General features: G+C 42.0%; 1 protein-coding gene across 1 annotated transcript in view; it reads left to right on the top strand.

Annotated features, from left to right (window-relative positions):
* The first annotated feature begins 1,363 nt into the window (after positions 1–1,363).
* Positions 1,364–18,745, top strand: part of oprl1 (opiate receptor-like 1) — a 142,278-nt gene continuing 124,896 nt past the window's right edge. The window contains exons 1-2 of the mRNA XM_047378360.1: positions 1,364–1,941; positions 8,390–8,615. Of these exons, the coding sequence (XP_047234316.1) occupies positions 8,416–8,615 (200 nt within the window). The 5' untranslated portion in view covers positions 1,364–1,941; positions 8,390–8,415. The remainder of the gene's footprint in view (positions 1,942–8,389; positions 8,616–18,745) is intronic.

Below are 18,745 nucleotides of genomic sequence, written 5' to 3'. Positions count from 1 at the left end.
AAACTCTCCTGGCTTACCACATCCACCGACTTCAGTCTCACCGGCAAACAACCACTTGGTTTCTCCACTCCCCCTCTGGCGGATCCCTCCACCATTCTTTGTAAGACAGATATATTATTTTCATGAGTTCAACCCCAGTTATCCCTGCTTACCTTCTTGTTTATTTCTACAGTTTGCATCCTGGTTCTAGTTCTCTGCATTATTCACCCAGTTGTAAATAAACTCTTTACCGAACAATACCGTCTTCTGAATTGCTTTCTGCATGTGGGTCAAATCCTTTAAACTCAATATGACAGAAGAAGCCTCTGACTGAAGACACTCTGTTGTTGTAGGACAGTCTCATGAAGAGGATGCTCAAGGTTCTCCTTAATGTTCATTTTATTACAATATTTTATAAAATATGGCACTTTTTTAATAATGGCACAACTTGACAAATCACTGTAAGGTCTTGTAGGTCATCTGCCTTTGAAAGCTGTGACATAAGCACATTTTCAATTAATTTATAATGCATATTATATCTCAAGCAGGTCTCTAACTGTCTTGCAATTACTAGCTTAAATTAGTTTTTTGCACATTAGTTTCATAAAGCATTTTGTGCTTCAACTACATGCCAACTTCTGGTTCCTGACGTGTACAAAAGTAGAAAGTGAGGCCAAGCTCCTACCTATTAGTTCAAAATGCAAGTATCTCTGTTTTTATGATCAAAACTTGAAATTTTAATGAAATTAGGCTGTTCTTCCAAAAATGTTCTTTATACATGCAGAATATACTGTTCAATAATTACATTTAAAAAGAAGAGACAAAATCCACTGGTCCCCAAACCCCTTTGGCCCTTGGCTGCGCCTAGAAATCTTGTCCATGAAATGTATGTACAGGACCCATGAGAAGGGGTCAGCCCTGTCGGAGCACCGGGAGCAGGTCTGACAAACTCCTACTCAACAATCAGTTTTGTTTTTGCACCATTACTACTGATTTGTCTCTTGTCCTAAAACCTGCTTACAACAACAACAACAACAAAAAGTGTTTTCATTTCCACAACAGATTTCATTTGACATTTCAACAGTGTTTGTGGGACTCAAGCAAATGCTTAGTTTGCTTAAGCCTCATTCTGGTTGAAGTCATTGATTGATTTATTTTCATTTTTAATACATTAGATTTTTAAAGTATTCTACTTTTTATCTTGTAGCACCAATCCTTCATCACTACTCTGGTGAAAAGAATAAAAATCAGATACATGTTTGCAGATATTTCTTGTAAAATAGTTTGATGCAGTCAATGCATGCTCTGAATGTAGCCTATTAGGTTGTTTCATGATGCCAACCCTGTCAGACCTGCAGTCCGACAGGCTACCCTGCCACAGGTTGCCTCTCTCTGATCATATGCTTGTGCGACTTGTCAAGTTTAACTGTAGTCTGCTCTTTATTGAACCACGGAATTCATTGCCGAAAAACGCACCACAACTGTTTGAATACAAAGCAAAGCACAGCAAAGCACAAATGACTAAAATGCGCATCCTGCATAGGTTATGCTACAACAGGGATGGGGCAGACGAAGAGGAGGGAGTGGTTGAGCATCGATCAGAGAGAGAGCGGCAGAACATGCAGCTCCACTCTGCGTGTTCAGCCCTCCAGACTCTCCTCCCCTCCTCCTCCTGCGTCTTTCTGCCAGCTGATGCTTACTACTGGATGTGAAGCTGTGTTTCTCCTGGTTTCATCCTGGTAAATTTGGCTCGGATCGACCACTGTTTTTTTTTGTGTTTTGTTAAGAGGCATTTTGAATTCCGACTTCTGATGACAGCGCAGGTGACCAGTTCGTTAAATAAAGACAAACCCTGACTGAGACAGCGGACAGACCCACCAGAGTGCACAGTAACACGGAGAAGGAAGCACCAACTTCTCGGGATTGTGTCTGCTGCGTGGAGCTCAGATTATATCAGCACCGGTAAGGGCGGATTGTGCGCAGCGTGCTGCAACAAAGCTATTTGATTTGCAGCTCTCTGTCATATAGTCTGTGTTCCGGACCACCGCAGCGCGCTGCAGGAGAAAACGCGTCCCTGACTGAGTGTATTCCTGTCACTGCGTTTCAGTCGTGTGCTGCTCCAGGTGAAAGGTTGTCACAACAGAGATCCACGGCGCGTGACACGCCAGTAAAGTGTTGCATCTGCGTGTTCGTGGAGCAAATGGTGTTTGTTTTCAAAGAGTGTGGTGCGTTTAAGTGTACATCTGATTGCCCTGGTGTTGTGTTTGAGTACCCTGTTAAAAAGCAGAAAAAGCTGGAAGTTTTAAAAGTATATTTACTTTGAACACCTGCTGGAACTGACTTGCGTCTTCTGCTTTTTATTGGACGTCAGGATATGTTTGTGTTACAATTTTGAGCAGATTGATGCTCCCAAAACTCCATAAAATCCAAAAATTACTGGAGGTCTGAAAAAGTCACAGATTTAGTTTCAAAGACTTGCAGACCCAGTCAGTTCCATTTAGTTCATTTATATAGCACCAATTCCCAACAGATGCAATCTCAATGCATTTTACAAGACATATTCACTTTCTAGACAGAAATATGTACAATCACATCAATCCAACCATACAGACAGATTCACAGCAATCCCTCTTACTGAGCAAGAATGTGGTGTTGGTAGAAATGAACCTCTACCTTTTAATAGGGAGAAGAATCCAAAACCTTTGTGTTACTTTACTTTGCTAAAGTAAAAATTAACAGAACATCCTTTAGTGGCTTCTTAGTACAATCTAACGTTTGAAAAAGAGACTACAAGGAGTTAAGGAGAAACAAGGACATGACAATGATTCTCAAACTGTGGACCATGTAGGGTAGAGTAGGATTGGCTGTCATATTTTCTACTCTGAAACATCCTTCATTACCCTTCTTTCATTAAATCACAGCCTAAGGTGGGCTGACTCAATTTGTTCAATTGTAAAAATAAAAATCATTAATGACACACTGAATGTTTATGACATAGTGGGGAACACTTTGTTAAGTATTAGATATTACCTAGTGGCCTTTATCTTTAAAACATGAATTTAAACAATTGATCTTTTTTTTTTTTTTGTATTATTGTGAATTATACTATGAGCAGTGAAATTCTATGAAATTAAAGAAATTAAACCACTTTAATAATGCCCCCCTAATTACACTCATAAAAACAACTTAAAACTGTTTTCACATTTTATAACTCCTATAACTCTAAAACCACAGTACATGTCTCAGCCAAACCCAACCTGGGACGGGGACAGACTTACTACCCTACACTAATTCATTAATTCATACCTCCTATTCAGCCATTCCCATTTTTGACTTATACTTCTTACCTTACAAACCATTTTGTACCCATGTCCTTGAACCATGCACTTAAAATGTGGCTTACCAGTTTAGTTTTATTTTCTTTTTTTTGTAGTATTGTGAAAGTATTTTCACAATTATATTTTGAAATGCCAGAAACTATATTGTTTTTTTTTTTTTTTTTTTTTCTTTTGGGGGGTATTTGTTGGTGTACAAACCTCCGAATTTTCTGCAGGCAATTCTAACTTCAGAGCAACTTTCTGTATATTTTTCAACTCAAAACATGAAAGATTGGAGTGAATTGAACATTCTCTTCTTTGTCAGATATCAACAAAAAGGCATTATTGTACATCTATGTTATAAAAGAAAATAATTTACATCTTAAAACAGAAGAAAAATACCTTACAGGAAAAAAATCCACTGCAAATACAGAGTACTACAGTATATTTATCTAAAGGGTACTTGCCTCTTGTTGCTTACTGTTTCATAGGCTGTAGTAAGGGCCCTTTACAAAGAAGCTGGCTGCATGATTGCTACTGTTTCACTCTATGATTAAATTTTTTCATCTTTAAGCATTGTGTGAATGTGGAGAAAACTCGAGAGCTCACTGACTCACTTTTTTGCCTTACCTTGTCAGGTGACATTAGCAGCTTCTGCACTTGAGAGTTTTAAGGGCTTCCAGGGGGTTCTGGGAGCTGAGAGTTCCTGGATGGACAGCACACCTTTTGGACTTTTTATTCAATTATATTTGCACCACAGGCACAAGGGTGAGGGTGGCAGCAATAGCAACAGCTGTGTGAGAATCACTCATAAGTTCTTTGCTAAATATGTTTTCAAAAAAGCCTTGGCTTGAAGTTTTCAGAAGCCAATGATCATTGCTGTTGTTATTTTAAACATTTTTATAATGCTTACAACCACATTTAATGTTACATTGTGCAACAGGTTTTTATAAAACTACATATTATGGGCAATTTATGGTTGAATAATGCTATTACATGCATTTGCAATGCAGTGGCTTCACAGTTGGCTGCCATCATCATACCAAGAAACCACTTCTACTGAAGTAAAACCTGAAAAGGGGTTAATAACCTCAATCAGTTCTTATTCCAGGTTTGTGTCTGCTGTTTGGCAAAAGTGAAGAGAAGCTGCCTTCAATAGGTTTTATTGTTGAAGATTGCAGATTTGATTTATCTTGGTTCCTAGTTAGTTTTATGATTTATGAATTAATTGTGTTGCCTTACCTTTGTATTGGACTGGATGGTATGCAATTAGATTTAAGTTTGAAGCTAATTGCATTAGATTGAGTAACTGGATGGTTCTGGGATGAATTCAGCTGGACTAATTGGATTAGATGTAACTAGATATGAATTTTACATGTATGTTTGCTTGTAAAGTGCCTTGAGATGACTGCTGTTGCTAATTGGTTGTATTCTAAATAAACTCAGCAGGAATGAATTGTTTGTTTTGGTCCGATAAGTCAGTGCAGTTGCAGAACCAGCCTGCGTTGTTGTTGCCAGCCGAGGGTTGATGCAACAAACTGCTGGCTCTCTGAAAGCTCCAGTATCAGCCTCAGACATGACAAAAAGCTCACTGCATAACATATTTACTCCATTGGTGACATGAAACAGAAACTGGGATTGCCTTTTTTATTTAACTTCAGGCATTAAAACAGCTGTAAACACATTGGCAGGTTGAAAATAAGCAGAGACTGTGACTTCTTCTAGTTTACCTGAACTGTTTGGGCTTATTAACAACTGTTTGTATTACATGTTTCCTCCAAGGAGGCAGTGAGCTGAACCAATGATTTGTGCCATGGACATGCAGACTCATTTTACTGATAGCATTTGTGTATATTTAGTTAGCAATATTTAGTGCTTGCCTACCCCAGTTTTCTTCCAGTATTTCCCCATAATGCAACTACTATGGCTTCTTAACATTTCCCTTAAATTTCTGACATATGTTTTATTGCAAGAGCTCAAATAGTTTGTTGCCTACCCTCAAACATGACCATCCAAACATGCTTTCGTTGGATGGTTCTTTCCTTATTAATTATCTTGTGAATTGCCTCCTCCCTACTTTATAAAGTTTTTCAAAGTGCCCAACATTTCAAACCCATTTTCTGATAAGCATGCATCTCTATTTGAAGGTGAGTTATTTTAGACAAATTAATTTCAAGTACCAAAGCCAATTTTTTTAGATGCTGAAACTTAAATGCAAAGGTAAGGAAAAGATGTTCTCACACTATTAAGTCCTGAAAAGATGAAAACCGCACTGCCTGGGAGTAACTCTTGTCAGCCATATTTACTTTCTTCACTGCTGGTGATAGAAACTCCGAATACAGGAGAAAAAAATGTTTCATGAAAATAAAACAAGTGCAATGTCAAAGCTGCGAACATTAATGAGTTGGCACATCAAATGTGTTGTCCAGTGCAAGGTGCCATCTTGTTGCCTCCTCAGAACAAAGCATGCACATTTGCACTTAAATTTGTTGTGTTTACAGTTGGTCAGAGATTTGCATACACTCAGCAGGAATGTCTAATTTTGGGGATTTCAGTCACTTATTTGAACTTTTTCAGGATGGAAAGATGATGTAACAAACAATTTTTGAGATTTTTAAAAAACAGATTTTGGTGCACTAGTTCGATTTCTTTAATCTATTGATACAGGCTTTAATCTACACAAACTCTACTAACATGTGTTTAATTGTCCCTTAATAAGTTGCATGGAAATTAACACTTTCTAGCCATCAACAAAAATCTGGCATAATTCTGATTAAGTATTTGGCCTCCTTTCTTATCAGAATTGAAGAAGCTCATTTTAGCTGGTTGACTTCCTGTCACAGATGAAGCTTTTAAGTAATAAATGTTCTATAGTGTTAAGGTCAGGGACATTCCAGAAGCTTTGTGTCAGCCAGCTTTATGCCTTCCAAAGCCATTTTTGATGTGTTTTTGTTATTGTCCTATTGAAACACACAACTGTGTCAGTGTTCCAACTGCATAGTTGTTGACTTTAAGAAAAGTTAAAAACTTTGTGCAATGCACTAGTAGCTCTGGCAGCAAAACCGACTCTCAGCACGATGTTACTACCACCATGCTTAACAGTTGTAATAGTGGGATAAATAGTGGGATAAAAACTACTCCTCCAAACATCCTTCCTTTCTTTTTGGTTGAGCAGGTCAATCTTTGTCTCATTTGACTAGAAAACTTTTCTCCAGTAGGCATGTGGCTTTTTCATTTGGACAACAGAAGGTGTCAGTTAAAGGTTGAACTGTCTATTTTAAAACTGTTGCACTAATGGACCTGCCCTTTTAATAGTGAAACTTATTGTTGTTGATTCAAAAAGGGAAGTCAAACAACCAGCCAGAGTTTTTTCCCAAATATTGTTGATGGCTACAAAAAGCATGTGGTTAAAATATAAGGTGATTTGATTAAATATTAATGGGGTGGGGGTGGTGTATATTTCAGCATGCATGTAAAATTTAGAGGCTAATGGATTTAAAAACATCAATAATAAGCTCATTCTTGGGCACACAGTTTAAAAAAAGATTAAGGTTGTATGTTGTATTATCGGTCTACCCTGAAAAAAGATCTGTTAAAATTCATAATTAATAGTCCAGAATGAAGATTAGATTCCTGCCGAAGAGGAGTATTTGTAAAAGTCCTGACCAGAGCTGTACCTCTCTTTTGTTGTGAATACTGAACACAGTTAGACATCATTTTGTAACCCTGTTTTAACTGTCTCTTGCTAATGCAGGGAGACTTGAGATCCGTATTTAAACGGGAAAGCCCAGACATCCTTCACCATGTGCTGGGAGTGTCATTAGTCATTCTTTGTCCTCTCACACGTACCTAAAGTGGTATAGAACAGCCCACCCAGCACGGTGCTGCAGCCTTACATGGAAACACACTAAAGGCTCTTGGTTTAACTCCTTATTCATCAAAGCTCAGTCTGCACACACACACACACACACACACACACACACACACACACACACACACACACACACACACAGCTGCTGAAGCAGAGACATAACCTGCAAAATCAAAGCTGTGTGAAAACTAAAATGTTTGGACAACAAGAGAGCAGGGAGGAAGAAAAAGGATGCAGACAGATGGGAAGGGAAGCTGAAGAAAGAGTGGAGGAATGGAGGACAGGGAGAAGAGAGAGACATATTGGAGCATATTTATAAAGCCTGTATATGGAGCTGAGCAGTAACCCAGGGGAAATTCAGCTACACACTGAAGTAACTTTGCTTTTTTGATGTGATGAATATTCATGATTAGCAGAGAGGTGGAGGGTGGTGGGTTCATGGCATCCTTTTGATGTATTGCTGATGCAGGCTGCATGCTGGGGTGTTGCAGTGTTTCCCACAGAATTAGACTGTACTTGTGACAGTAGCTGATGTTGGTGGTGGGAGGTGCATGTTTAATCAGAAGAATTAGTGAATCATACTGTCTATAACACTGTGAGTACTTTATTTGCCATGAAGCTAGTTAGGAAATAAAATATCTTAACAATAGGTCCCCCACCCACCACGTAGATACCTGCCCCAATCCTCATGTTCTTGAAGGGATACTTATAAGATAATATCTCACCTGCAGTTAGATGACTCTCATAATGTCTTTATTAGATAGAATCCTGACTCACAAGATACAGAGTAGGACTAGAGCTCATTGCTCAATTTAGAGCCTTTATTGGTCAAACGTCACTTAACACAAGCCAATAAACACAACCAATACCACATCTATAAATAATCTTGGTTATTTAGTATAAAATAATGACAATGAACAAACAGAAGCAATTTAGGCAATCTCAGACAATGTCAGACTGTATGGAAAAAAAAAATGTTATGTATCTTTTTATACGGGGTATGTAAATATCTGCTCTCAATCAGATACTCTTCTGTTGTCAGAAGTCACTGAAATTGGCTTTGAAGAGCAGGTCATCAGAAATGTGTTCACTGTATCTTTCTTTATGGGTTCAACATTGATTCCTGTACTGCGAAGGACCTCCTGTAAATGAAGATGTTTGGGTTGTCTAAAATGTTTGCATGCTGTGTGGGTAACTTGTATTTCTTCTTTTTGTTGCCTAGGAGAGTCCTCTTCATTTCATTCAGAGATGGATTACGCAGCAGAGACTTTTCTGGCTCACCTGGAGTTCTTCAATGACTCCCTTTTCCACAACAACTTCAGCGGTGGCTACAACGAGACAGACGCCCTGCTGCCAACAGGGGTGAAGGTGACCATCGTGGTGGTCTATATGATTGTCTGCGTCATTGGCCTCGTGGGGAATTTCCTAGTTATGTATGTCATCATTCGGTAAGTTGAGAACAGTTTCTTTATTTCAGCAGTTAAAAAAATCAACAAGCATCCAGACGTTTCTAATAATGACAGTCTTATGGTATAGAGCTGAGGATGGTGAGCTGACCACTGCTTTTCTAGAAGTTAAACCAAGGAGAAATGTTTCTAATCTCTAAGTCATAATTTGTTTTTATGAAACATCTAACATTGTCTATAAAACAGCCCATTGTTTTACAGTTTCATTAACCACTGGTAAGTTGTCTCCTGAGCAGCTTGATTCCATTGTTCAAAGCTTTAAATAAATTCATTTTTTATAAAAATGTTAGATCATAATTCTTCTACATTTTTCAAGGTAAAACTAAAACAGCTGTACTGAAAAAAACTTTATTCAACAGGTAAATGTTTAGGCTCTAGAATACTGTGGATTTCATTACCGTTTCAGAGTTTATTTCATATATAGAACTAGAATGCTAAACAATGATATGTGGCATGTTTTGTTGTGTTATTGGTGCTGTACTTCATCGAACCACACTGACCTGGTTATCTGGATATTTCCGTGAAAGCAGGCTGTCTGCTCCTGTTGGGTTCACGTGCCCCACGGATTTCTTTCAAACAAACATTTGTTGATTGCCTGTAAGTTGGTTTTCTGCAGCTTCTGTTTGTGTATGCATATGATTATCATGGTCTTTAGAAAAAGGCTTATGTCACTGCAATAATTCGCAGTACTTGACAAACATTTGATTGATTGAGACTTCCATTTCATTCACCCACAGCAAACCAACTGGAAGCTCTGACCAAGCTTTTGCTGGATGTTTCAGTTTTGCAATGAACTTCATTTTCATCATTCATTTTTAGTGATTTTTATTTCAAGAAATCTACAAATCTATGATATTTTCCAGCATTTTCATCATAATATTCATTCTGATTATTTAACATGTAACACCGACCTTGGTATTTTTCCATACAGAATATATTTTTTCATGTTTTTTCCCAAACTTTCTGAAGTTGAGGATTTTAGAAGATAAGCTCGTTTCTCTGTCTTGATTTCTTATTTTAATAACTGTCTTTAGCTGAAAAAAAATTATTTGTAAATATCTTTAAGTACATGTAGCAGCAGACTGTTAATGTTAACCCCTGTTGTTTTGGTCTTCTTATGTTTCTGTGTATGAAAATCCAAACAAAGCATCAAAGTCATAGGCAACAATATTATAACTATATTATTCATTACTCTAACTGTAAGATTTTCCATCAGATTCAAGTCAGGATTCTGGCTGGGCCACTCTGAAAGATTACTTCCAGTTGAACAAAATATATTTACTTTAAACATAAATCTGCCAGGGGTATGAGCAATTTGGGCTTGACTGTATACTATGTAAACTCTGAAAACCACACATAACTTGTGCTGATCAAAATGTCGGAATGTAACAGCCTTTATCTTTAAAGAGTGTCATGCTGAAAGTTCACGATCTGATTCCACATGATAACTCACCTCATCACACAATATCATCAGATGAATAATCCAGCTGACAAGCTTAGACTCATTAGCCTCAAATTCTAAAGAGTAATTGATAAATATCTGCATGTTCTTCACTTCACAGGTTTTCTGAGGTTTGCACAATGTTCCTTCACAAATTTGCTCAACAAGCTACTTCTTTGTTCCCCAGATTTCCACGGACATTCTAGTCTGCAGGTTTAGTTATCTGGTGCATTTGCCTTAAAGTTGAATGTGGTTGTGTCAGCTGGGAATCGCCTCCATTCCCTCGTGATGCTCTAAAAGGAGCATTACTAATGGATGGCGGATTAAAGAGATTTCTTTTCCAAGAAATGTCTGTAACTTTCTGTTGTTCCTTTCGTACAAATGTGTAATTGCTCAATCTGATTAAGAGCTGTGCTTAATTCAATGGTGCTAGCTCTGTCTCCCAATAAAATCAATCAAATGTGATACAGAAAACAGTTTTGAAGAGGAAGCATTTTTATCCCTACCAACCAGTCCTGACATCAGTTTCTTATGATGCCTGTCTTTTTAAAATGTAGTACATTAGTTCATTATTTTGTACTGCTAGTTGTCATGCCTTTAGTTGCTGTATTCTGGGCATCTTCATGCCTCATGTGGACTATTTATTCATCAGCAAGTGAAGTATAAATGGCAAAGTATGTGTAAAACAGTTAACAACATATGAGTTCAACATATGAGCCTGGTTTAAAGGCTGCACAATTAACTAAATGACTGGTGAACAGTTGCTTGAAATTTTGACTGTTTGCTTTTTTACTTGCAAACAGTGACATACTGTCAGTGTGAATTATTTTGGTAGTTTGAACACATTTCCTCATTGATGTCTCATTGACGTGTAGGACACATTTCCTAAATGTCAAGATTACAAACTGAATACTTTGCAGTTCGTCATGGGTAATATGATAAATCCAAAATTACTTAGTCATTGCAAGAGTAATGCAAGAACAAGGTTGACATAAATATATGACAAATACATGGATATTTCTATTACAAACAGTGTGAATTACTGGTTGCTAAATAATAAATTGTTCTATCAACAAACATATTTTCAATAACAACAGTTCGTTTTACATGTATATTTTATATTACTTTATAGAAATGTGGCGGGTATTTACACACCCATAAAACCACCACATAAATCAGTTATAGGTAGAGGTTTACTGGCTGTCGCATGCACTTTAAAGAACTCGAAAGCAACTCCGAGTCAGGTCGGAGGATCAGCTCAGGGCTTTGAAAATAAAAATGACTTGAAGGCCTGACCCAGCGAGACTATTTCAAATTTACAGTTAAGATACATTTGAATCATTCTTCTTAGGTAGATTGAATAAGCACTTAACCTACAATCTCATGTCCTTTGAAAGCAGTAATTTCTTCTTAATGGCACAACAGAGTTTGTTTAAATAACCTGTCTAGATATAACGCTGTGAATGCAACATACCACGGACTGTGGGAGGCCAGCATTGTCACAGGAGAGTAGGGTGCTACAACAGGAGGTTTATTAAAATACACACAGGAAGTCTTAACAGAAGTTTAAAAAATGCTTATGCTGATACTTGGCCTCAAACAGAGATTGAGATGTACCAAAACTAAAAGAAAAAACCATGCCAGGTGGAACCCTCCATGTTAGGGTTACAGGGGATGGAAATTCAAAGGGGAAAGGAAAGCGTGAGGTTTAATCTACAGTATAACACAAGCAAAGCGATTGTGGGTTAAAAATGGATCTAGACAGAACAGTGAAGCAAAAAAATTAACGGTCATTTTTAATTCACAGTTGTGACCAAAGTGGAGATGCAAGTCCCCAATGGTAACATTTGGAAAAATTTGGGGTAGAATTGCAGCCACAGGAGCTCGTTATCTTGGAGTCATTTATGCCCCTTTTCCAATGGCTCGTTTTAGCCGGCGCGGCTCCGCTCCACTTGGCTCCACTCTACTCGGTACGGTATCTGTTGTGTTTCCACTGACTTGCCAACTGCAGAAGCTATGGTGGCTGATGCCCTGCGTCCAGCCAGGGATGTAGTTCGCTCTGCTGCTATTAACGTTACTGTGTTACATTTTTTACATTAAAGTACTCGTACTCGTACTCGTTGTCTTCCACTTTATCCGGGACCGGGTTGAGGGGGCAGCAGACTCAGTAGAGACAACCAGACGTCCGTCTCCTTTTTCTTTTTTTACCGTGTCCTGTCCGGCAGAGTATCGCTCAGAATTGTTGCCAAGAAATTGCCCAACAGATTTACTTTTACAAGATTTATTTTCACAGCTAATGCTTTAAAGCTCTGCTTGATATTTATAAAAGAAACGTTATTATAAACTTCTTTGGGAATATTTCAATTGTTACGGACACGGAGACTGAAATGAAAAGGAAAATAGAAGCTCAAAAAAGAGAGAGATGGGGAAAAAGGGGAGAAAAGGAGGAAAGAGTGGAGGAGAGAAAGAAGGATGAAGAGAATACAAGATTACACCCTGCTTGCTTATACACCTGCAGCTGATTTTTTTTTTTTTAACAAAATAGTACACGGTAAATCTGAATATAAAATGTACTTAGTGAGAGGTGCAGCCCAATATAGAACATCTGTGTATCTGTCAACACCTGAAGCTTAACACCTGTGAGTATGGGTGTGGACGCGCTTTTGTATACAAGGTTTCTCCACAAAAATATGCAATAGCGAGTGTGAGGACCCACAGGCCTGCCCCATGGTCCCTGGACGGACACTGAGGAGATCCGAGCCACAGACATCTAAAGGCTCCCCAAAGCACAGGAACCCCAGGAGAACCACCGCTGGGACAACCACAACCCCCCCAGAGAAGAGCAGTGGAGAGTCCCAGGGGAACCACCCAGCAGCGACAGTGCAGAAGCCCCAGGGAGCCGCAGCGACGAGCCCACAGGCCCCGCCGGCAGCCGTCCACGTCCGAGCAGATCCAGCCATGGACCCAGAGGCCCAAGACCCTGGGACACACCACCCCCCAAGCAGAGGCCAGACAGAGCCCAGGGGGCCAGGCCCCGGCAAGCAGCCACCGGGAGTGAGCCAGCACACACCAAAGCACCCGGCCCCGGACACCGAGAACCACAAGTACACCAGCGGGCAGAGACTCCAACCACCGGCAGGCGGTGTGGCGGGGAGGAAGCTGATCCAGGAAAGGGAGCAGTCCAAGACCCAACCTGTCGCAAAAAAAAAAAAAAAAACAGGCACACACAGTCACAATCACCCACTCCCACCCTCATGCATACACATAAAATCACTCACACACAACGTAAGGATAAACAACAATGGATGTCATACCCTCACTCACACTCCCCATGCATACTCTATACTCCCAGGTCCAGGCGCCGGTACCCCCTAGGCGCAACCAGCCCCCGGACCCAGGAGGTGGTTCCCTTCCCTCCTGGGGCAGAGGCAGGCAGACAGTGCCAGTACTGTCCAGACCCGGGTGACCCCGGCCCGGCTCCCACCACCCCGCCCCAAATCCAGTCCCCAACAACCCCCATCCACCTCTGGTGAGGGGGCTATGTACAAAGGGGGGGTCCACATGGCCCAAAGCAACCCACTAACCGGAGCCGCCCCAGGACGGAGCAGTCCCGACCCCCCAACGAGCTCCAATCCCAACCCCATGAGTCTCCCACCCCCAGTGAACCCCAACAAGAACCTTCCCACGGGGCCACCCCCAACAAGGACACCGATATCGAACACATCCCCCCGAACCCAAACGCCACGAATCCTCACCCCCTTAGTAGAAGCCGATGAAGCCACACCCACACAGCGCAAGCTCCACACACAGCCCCACCCTAAGAACCCCCGCCGCACCCCGCTCCCCCACCACACAGCGCGCCGCAAGGGCAAGGCAATGGCCCCGTGCAACGCCACCCCCACCCACTGGCGCAACAGGGCAGACCCCACCCAGCACCGCACCCACAACCGGACCCCCGACCCCGCACCATGACGGGACAAACTCATCCACCAAGAGGTCCCCGGCCAGCAGCAGGCACCCAGGGCCAGTGACCTCACCACGACTCCCTCAACAACAAAAACACTACATCACTGCCACTGCAACAACCGCCCAGGGAGAAACACTATCCAGCTCAGCTCCACCATCGCCGCCCAGCCGATCCAAAAGCCAGTGACCCCACGCCCTAAAAGTGGACACAACCACTCCACCCTACAGGCCGCAGCCCCTCCACACCACCCCCCAGCCCACCAGCACGATCCCCCCGCTGGACAAGACAGCCAGCAGAGCAGCACACCTCCAAGCCCCCCAGACAGCGCCAACAGCCCCAGCCCACCAGTCCACGAGAGGGATACATGCACTGGCCGGGGGCCTGGGCCATGCAGGCCAACCACTCCAGGCCAAGCACAACCCGCCAGCCGCTCCGGTGCAGTCACAAGACATGCTCCACTGCCCCACCCACCCGACCGCCAACCGCAGCCCAGCGCCCGACCCCTGGCCAGGACCACAGAAGGAAGCAGTGGAAAAAAAGGCCACGGCGGCCCCAATTACCGGGCACCCCGCCAACCCCACCCCCAAACCCCAGGGGCGCCCCAGCCCGCCGGCCACCCGCACCCTGCATGGTGCACCACGGCCATGCGGGGGTGTGGTAAAATACTCGTCGTCTTCCGCTTATCCGGGATCGGGTCATGGGGGCAGCAGACTCAGCAGAGACGCCCAGACATCCCTCTCTCCAGACACCTCCTCCAGCTCCTCCGGGTGGAGCCCAAGACGTTCCCAGGCCAGCCGAGAGACATAGTCCCTCCAGCGTGTCCTGGGCTGTCCCCTGGGCCTCCTCCCGGTGGGACGTGCCTAGAACACCTCCTGAGGCACTGGCTCCTCTAGATGTGGAGGAGCAACGGCTCTACTCCGAGCTCCTCCCGGATGGCCGAGCTCCTCACCCTATATCTAAGGGAGTGCCCGTCTACCCAATGGAGGAAGCTCATTTCAGCAGCTTGTATCCGGGATCTCGTTCTTTCGGTCATGACCCAAAGTTCATGGCAATAGGTGAGGGTAGGAACGTAGAGTGACCGGTAAATCGAGAGCTTCGCTTTTCGGCTCAGCTCTATCTTCATCACAATTGACCGGCACAGTGCCCCCATTACTGCGGCAGCCGCACTGATCCGTCTGTCGATCTCCCGCTCCATTCTTCGGTCACTCGTGAACAAGACCCCGAGATACTTAAACTCCTCCACTTGAGGCAGGAACTCCCCTCCATCCTGAAGAGGGCAAGCCACCCTTTTCCGGTCGAGAACCATGGCCTCGGACTTGGAGGAGCTGATCTTCATCCCAGCCGCTTCACACTCAGCTGCGAACCGCCCCAGCGCATGCTGTAGGTCTTGGCTAGAGGGGGCCAGCAGGACCTCGTCATCTGCAAAAAGAAGAGACGAAATCCATGTGGATTTCACATTAAAGTAATCTGCTTGAAATTATGAAAAAAATAAATAGATGATAAAAACATAAATACACTAAATACTAATAAGGTTTATAGCAATGTGCGAGAATGTTTTTTTTTTTGTCAAAAATTATCCACTGGGATAATTATCTGGACCACAGCTCAGCCAAAACGTCTAAAATAAGGCTCAGGGGTTCTGCTGTGAGGGGGGTTGGCAGGAGAAGCTGCTGTCTGGATGGCGAAGCTCCAAAGTTTGCTGAAGAAGTTACAATTTTGGGGTTTATGAAGAGGTTTTTGTCTGAGCTATGGGAATAACAAGGACAAGGACTTAAAAGTGCAAAACCGTGGTCTTTTGACCTTTGAAGTTAGTTTTAGGTTGGATATTGCATATTCGTGCTCTGCAGATTTGTTGATTTGTTCTTTTTTTTTTCCTTTCTGTCAGCCTTCAGGCACGGTTTATGATCTGTAAATGATAAAATTACATGTATGACCTGCTCCAGCCACTGTGGTCCTTAATATTATTGTAGTTGCTCTTGAGTTTTATTAACTTTTCCGTGCACTGTTTTTAACTGCAACCTTCTCATTTCTCCTCCACCCACGGCCAATCAGTGTACAGCAGTCTGTTCACGTCACATGTAGTCCCTACTCAGCCCTGGTCGTACCTGCTCAGGAGCAGGGAGCAAAAAAAGGAGGGACTGGTACCAAAAAAAAAAATGTAATGGAAACGCTCGGAAAGCGAGTCAAGTGGAGTCAAGTTGGTCCAAATCGAGCCAGTGGAACGGGGTGCATTAGTTGACCATTTACTGCTTTGTATCTTCTGGAGTCTATTCTTGAGTCAAATGGACCCAAACTGGGTCATCAGCTGGACAATGATCCCAAAATCTGTACCAAACTGTGCACTTATATTTATATTATATTGTAGATATGTTTGTACTGTTTAACTTGTACTGTATTGCACCGACTATGCCAAAACAAATTCCTTGTATGTCCAAAAACGTACTTGGCAATAAAGCTTTTCTGATTCTGATTCTGATTCTGATTCTGATCTCAACGCAATGGCTGAAAAAGTAAAATCTAAATGTGTTGCAAAGGCCCAGTCAAAGATAAAACCCTCAACCTGATTGAAATTCTCTATTTATTGACCTGAAGAATGATGTATGTAAATATCTGTAAACATTAATGGTCTGAAGCAATATTCTGCAGTGCAGTTCGGCAGCTGTTGCATAAATTCTGCCGAACTGCACTGCAGAATATTGCTGAAGAAATATTCTGCAGTGCAGTTCGGCAGAATTTATGCAACAGCTGGTTTGGTCAACTAGAAGAGAATTACTACTACATGTTATCTTTGCTGTAGGTGGTTTGATAATTTGATGGGTGATGTAATTAACTTAGTATTTTTACACTCTGCCCCTGTATGTTAACGTAGCTCAAGTTATTGTGAAGTATGTGATCTGAGGCTGTATTTACCTCATTCTAAGTACTATTAAGACTCCGATGTTTATTGGAACATGATTTGGTACACCAAAGCTTAAATCTTAAAGAGGATATTCCTTCTTTCTGACATAATTTCATGGACATCTAGCTTGGATTACAGAGGAGGTAAGCCTAAAACTGGCTTTCCTCACATTTTCCACTAGAGTCATATGAAGAAGGTATAATTTTAGGACTAGCTGTGCTGTCACAATCTTCTAAGTGTACAAATATGTCTCTACAGCATTTAAAGTCAAGAGGACTATTCTTAGAAGCTAAGACTTAACAGAAAACATTGTAGACTGCAAAAACAACTGATAAAAAGGGCCTTAAAGTGCAAGCATTCCTGTTTTCTCAGTCATGCCGCTATGTGTGCTTCTGTTTATCACTTCCTCCAAAACAGTATTACAGGCTATTACTAACCTACAAGAAGAGAGAATTTTCTCTGCACTGGCTGAGTAAGGATGAGATCTATTACTCAACTATGACCTGTGGTTGGCCTTTGTCAGCATTGCTCTTATAACTTACTGTGTAAGGCTTAGATGGAAAAATGGTAACAACCTTCTTGTTCTCTCCAGAACAGTAGAAATTATTTCACACTGCCTCAAAAAATGAAAAAACTATTGCATCTTTCTGCTCACCTTCGCATTATTATTTAATATATTAAAATAGTATATATACAGGGGTTGGCCAATGAAACTGAAACACCTGTCATTTTAGTGTGGGAGGTTTCGTGGCTAAATTGGACCAGCCTGGTAGCCAGTCTTCATTAATTGCACATTGCACCAGTAAGAGCAGAGTGTGAAGGTTCAAATAGCAGGGTAAGAGCACAGTTTTGCTCAAAATATTGAAATGCAAACATTATGGGTAACATACCAGAGTTCAAAAGAGGACAAATTGTTGGTGCACGTCTTGCTGGCGCATCTATGACCAAGACAGCAAGTCTCTGTGATGTATCAAGAGCCACGGTATCCAGGGTAATGTCAGCATACCACCAAGAAGGATGAACCACATCCAACAGGATTAACTGTGGACGCAAGAGGAAGCTGTCTGAAAGGGATGTTTGGGTGCCAACCCGGATTGTATCCAAAAAACATAAAACCACGGCTGCCCAAATCACGGCAGAATTAAATGTGCATCTCAACTCTCCTGTTTCCACCAGAACTGTCTGTCGGGAACTCCACAGGGTCAATATACACGGCTGGGCTGCTATAGCCAAACCTTTGGTCACTCATGCCAATGCCAAACATCGGTTTCAATGGTGCAAGGAGCGCAAATCTTGGGCTGTGGACAATGTGAAACATGTATTGTTCTCTGATGAGTCCACCTTTACTGTTTTCCCCACATCCGGGAGAGTTATGGTGTGGAGAAGCCCCAAAGAAGCGTACCACCCAGACTGTTGCATGCCCAGAGTGAAGCATGGGGGTGGATCAGTGATGGTTTCGGCTGCCATATCATGGCATTCCCTTGGCCCAATACTTGTGCTAGATGGGCGCGTCACTGCCAAGGACTACCGAACCATTCTTGAGGACCATGTGCATCCATTGGTTCAAACATTGTATCCTGAAGGCGGTGCCGTGTATCAGGATGACAATGCACCAATACACACAGCAAGAGTGGTGAAAGATTGGTTTGATGAACATGAAAGTGAAGTTGAACATCTCCCATGGCCTGCACAGTCACCAGATCTAAATATTATTGAGCCACTTTGGGGTGTTTTGGAGGAGCGAGTCAAGAAACGTTTTCCTCCACCAGTATCACATAGTGACCTGGCCACTATCCTGCAAGACG

The sequence above is a fragment of the Girardinichthys multiradiatus genome, chromosome 1 (genome assembly GCF_021462225.1).
Source record: "Girardinichthys multiradiatus isolate DD_20200921_A chromosome 1, DD_fGirMul_XY1, whole genome shotgun sequence".
In the NCBI taxonomy this organism is placed as follows: domain Eukaryota; kingdom Metazoa; phylum Chordata; class Actinopteri; order Cyprinodontiformes; family Goodeidae; genus Girardinichthys; species Girardinichthys multiradiatus.
The sequence above is the reverse complement of the archived record's forward strand: the minus strand, read 5'-3'. Positions and strand labels throughout refer to the sequence as shown.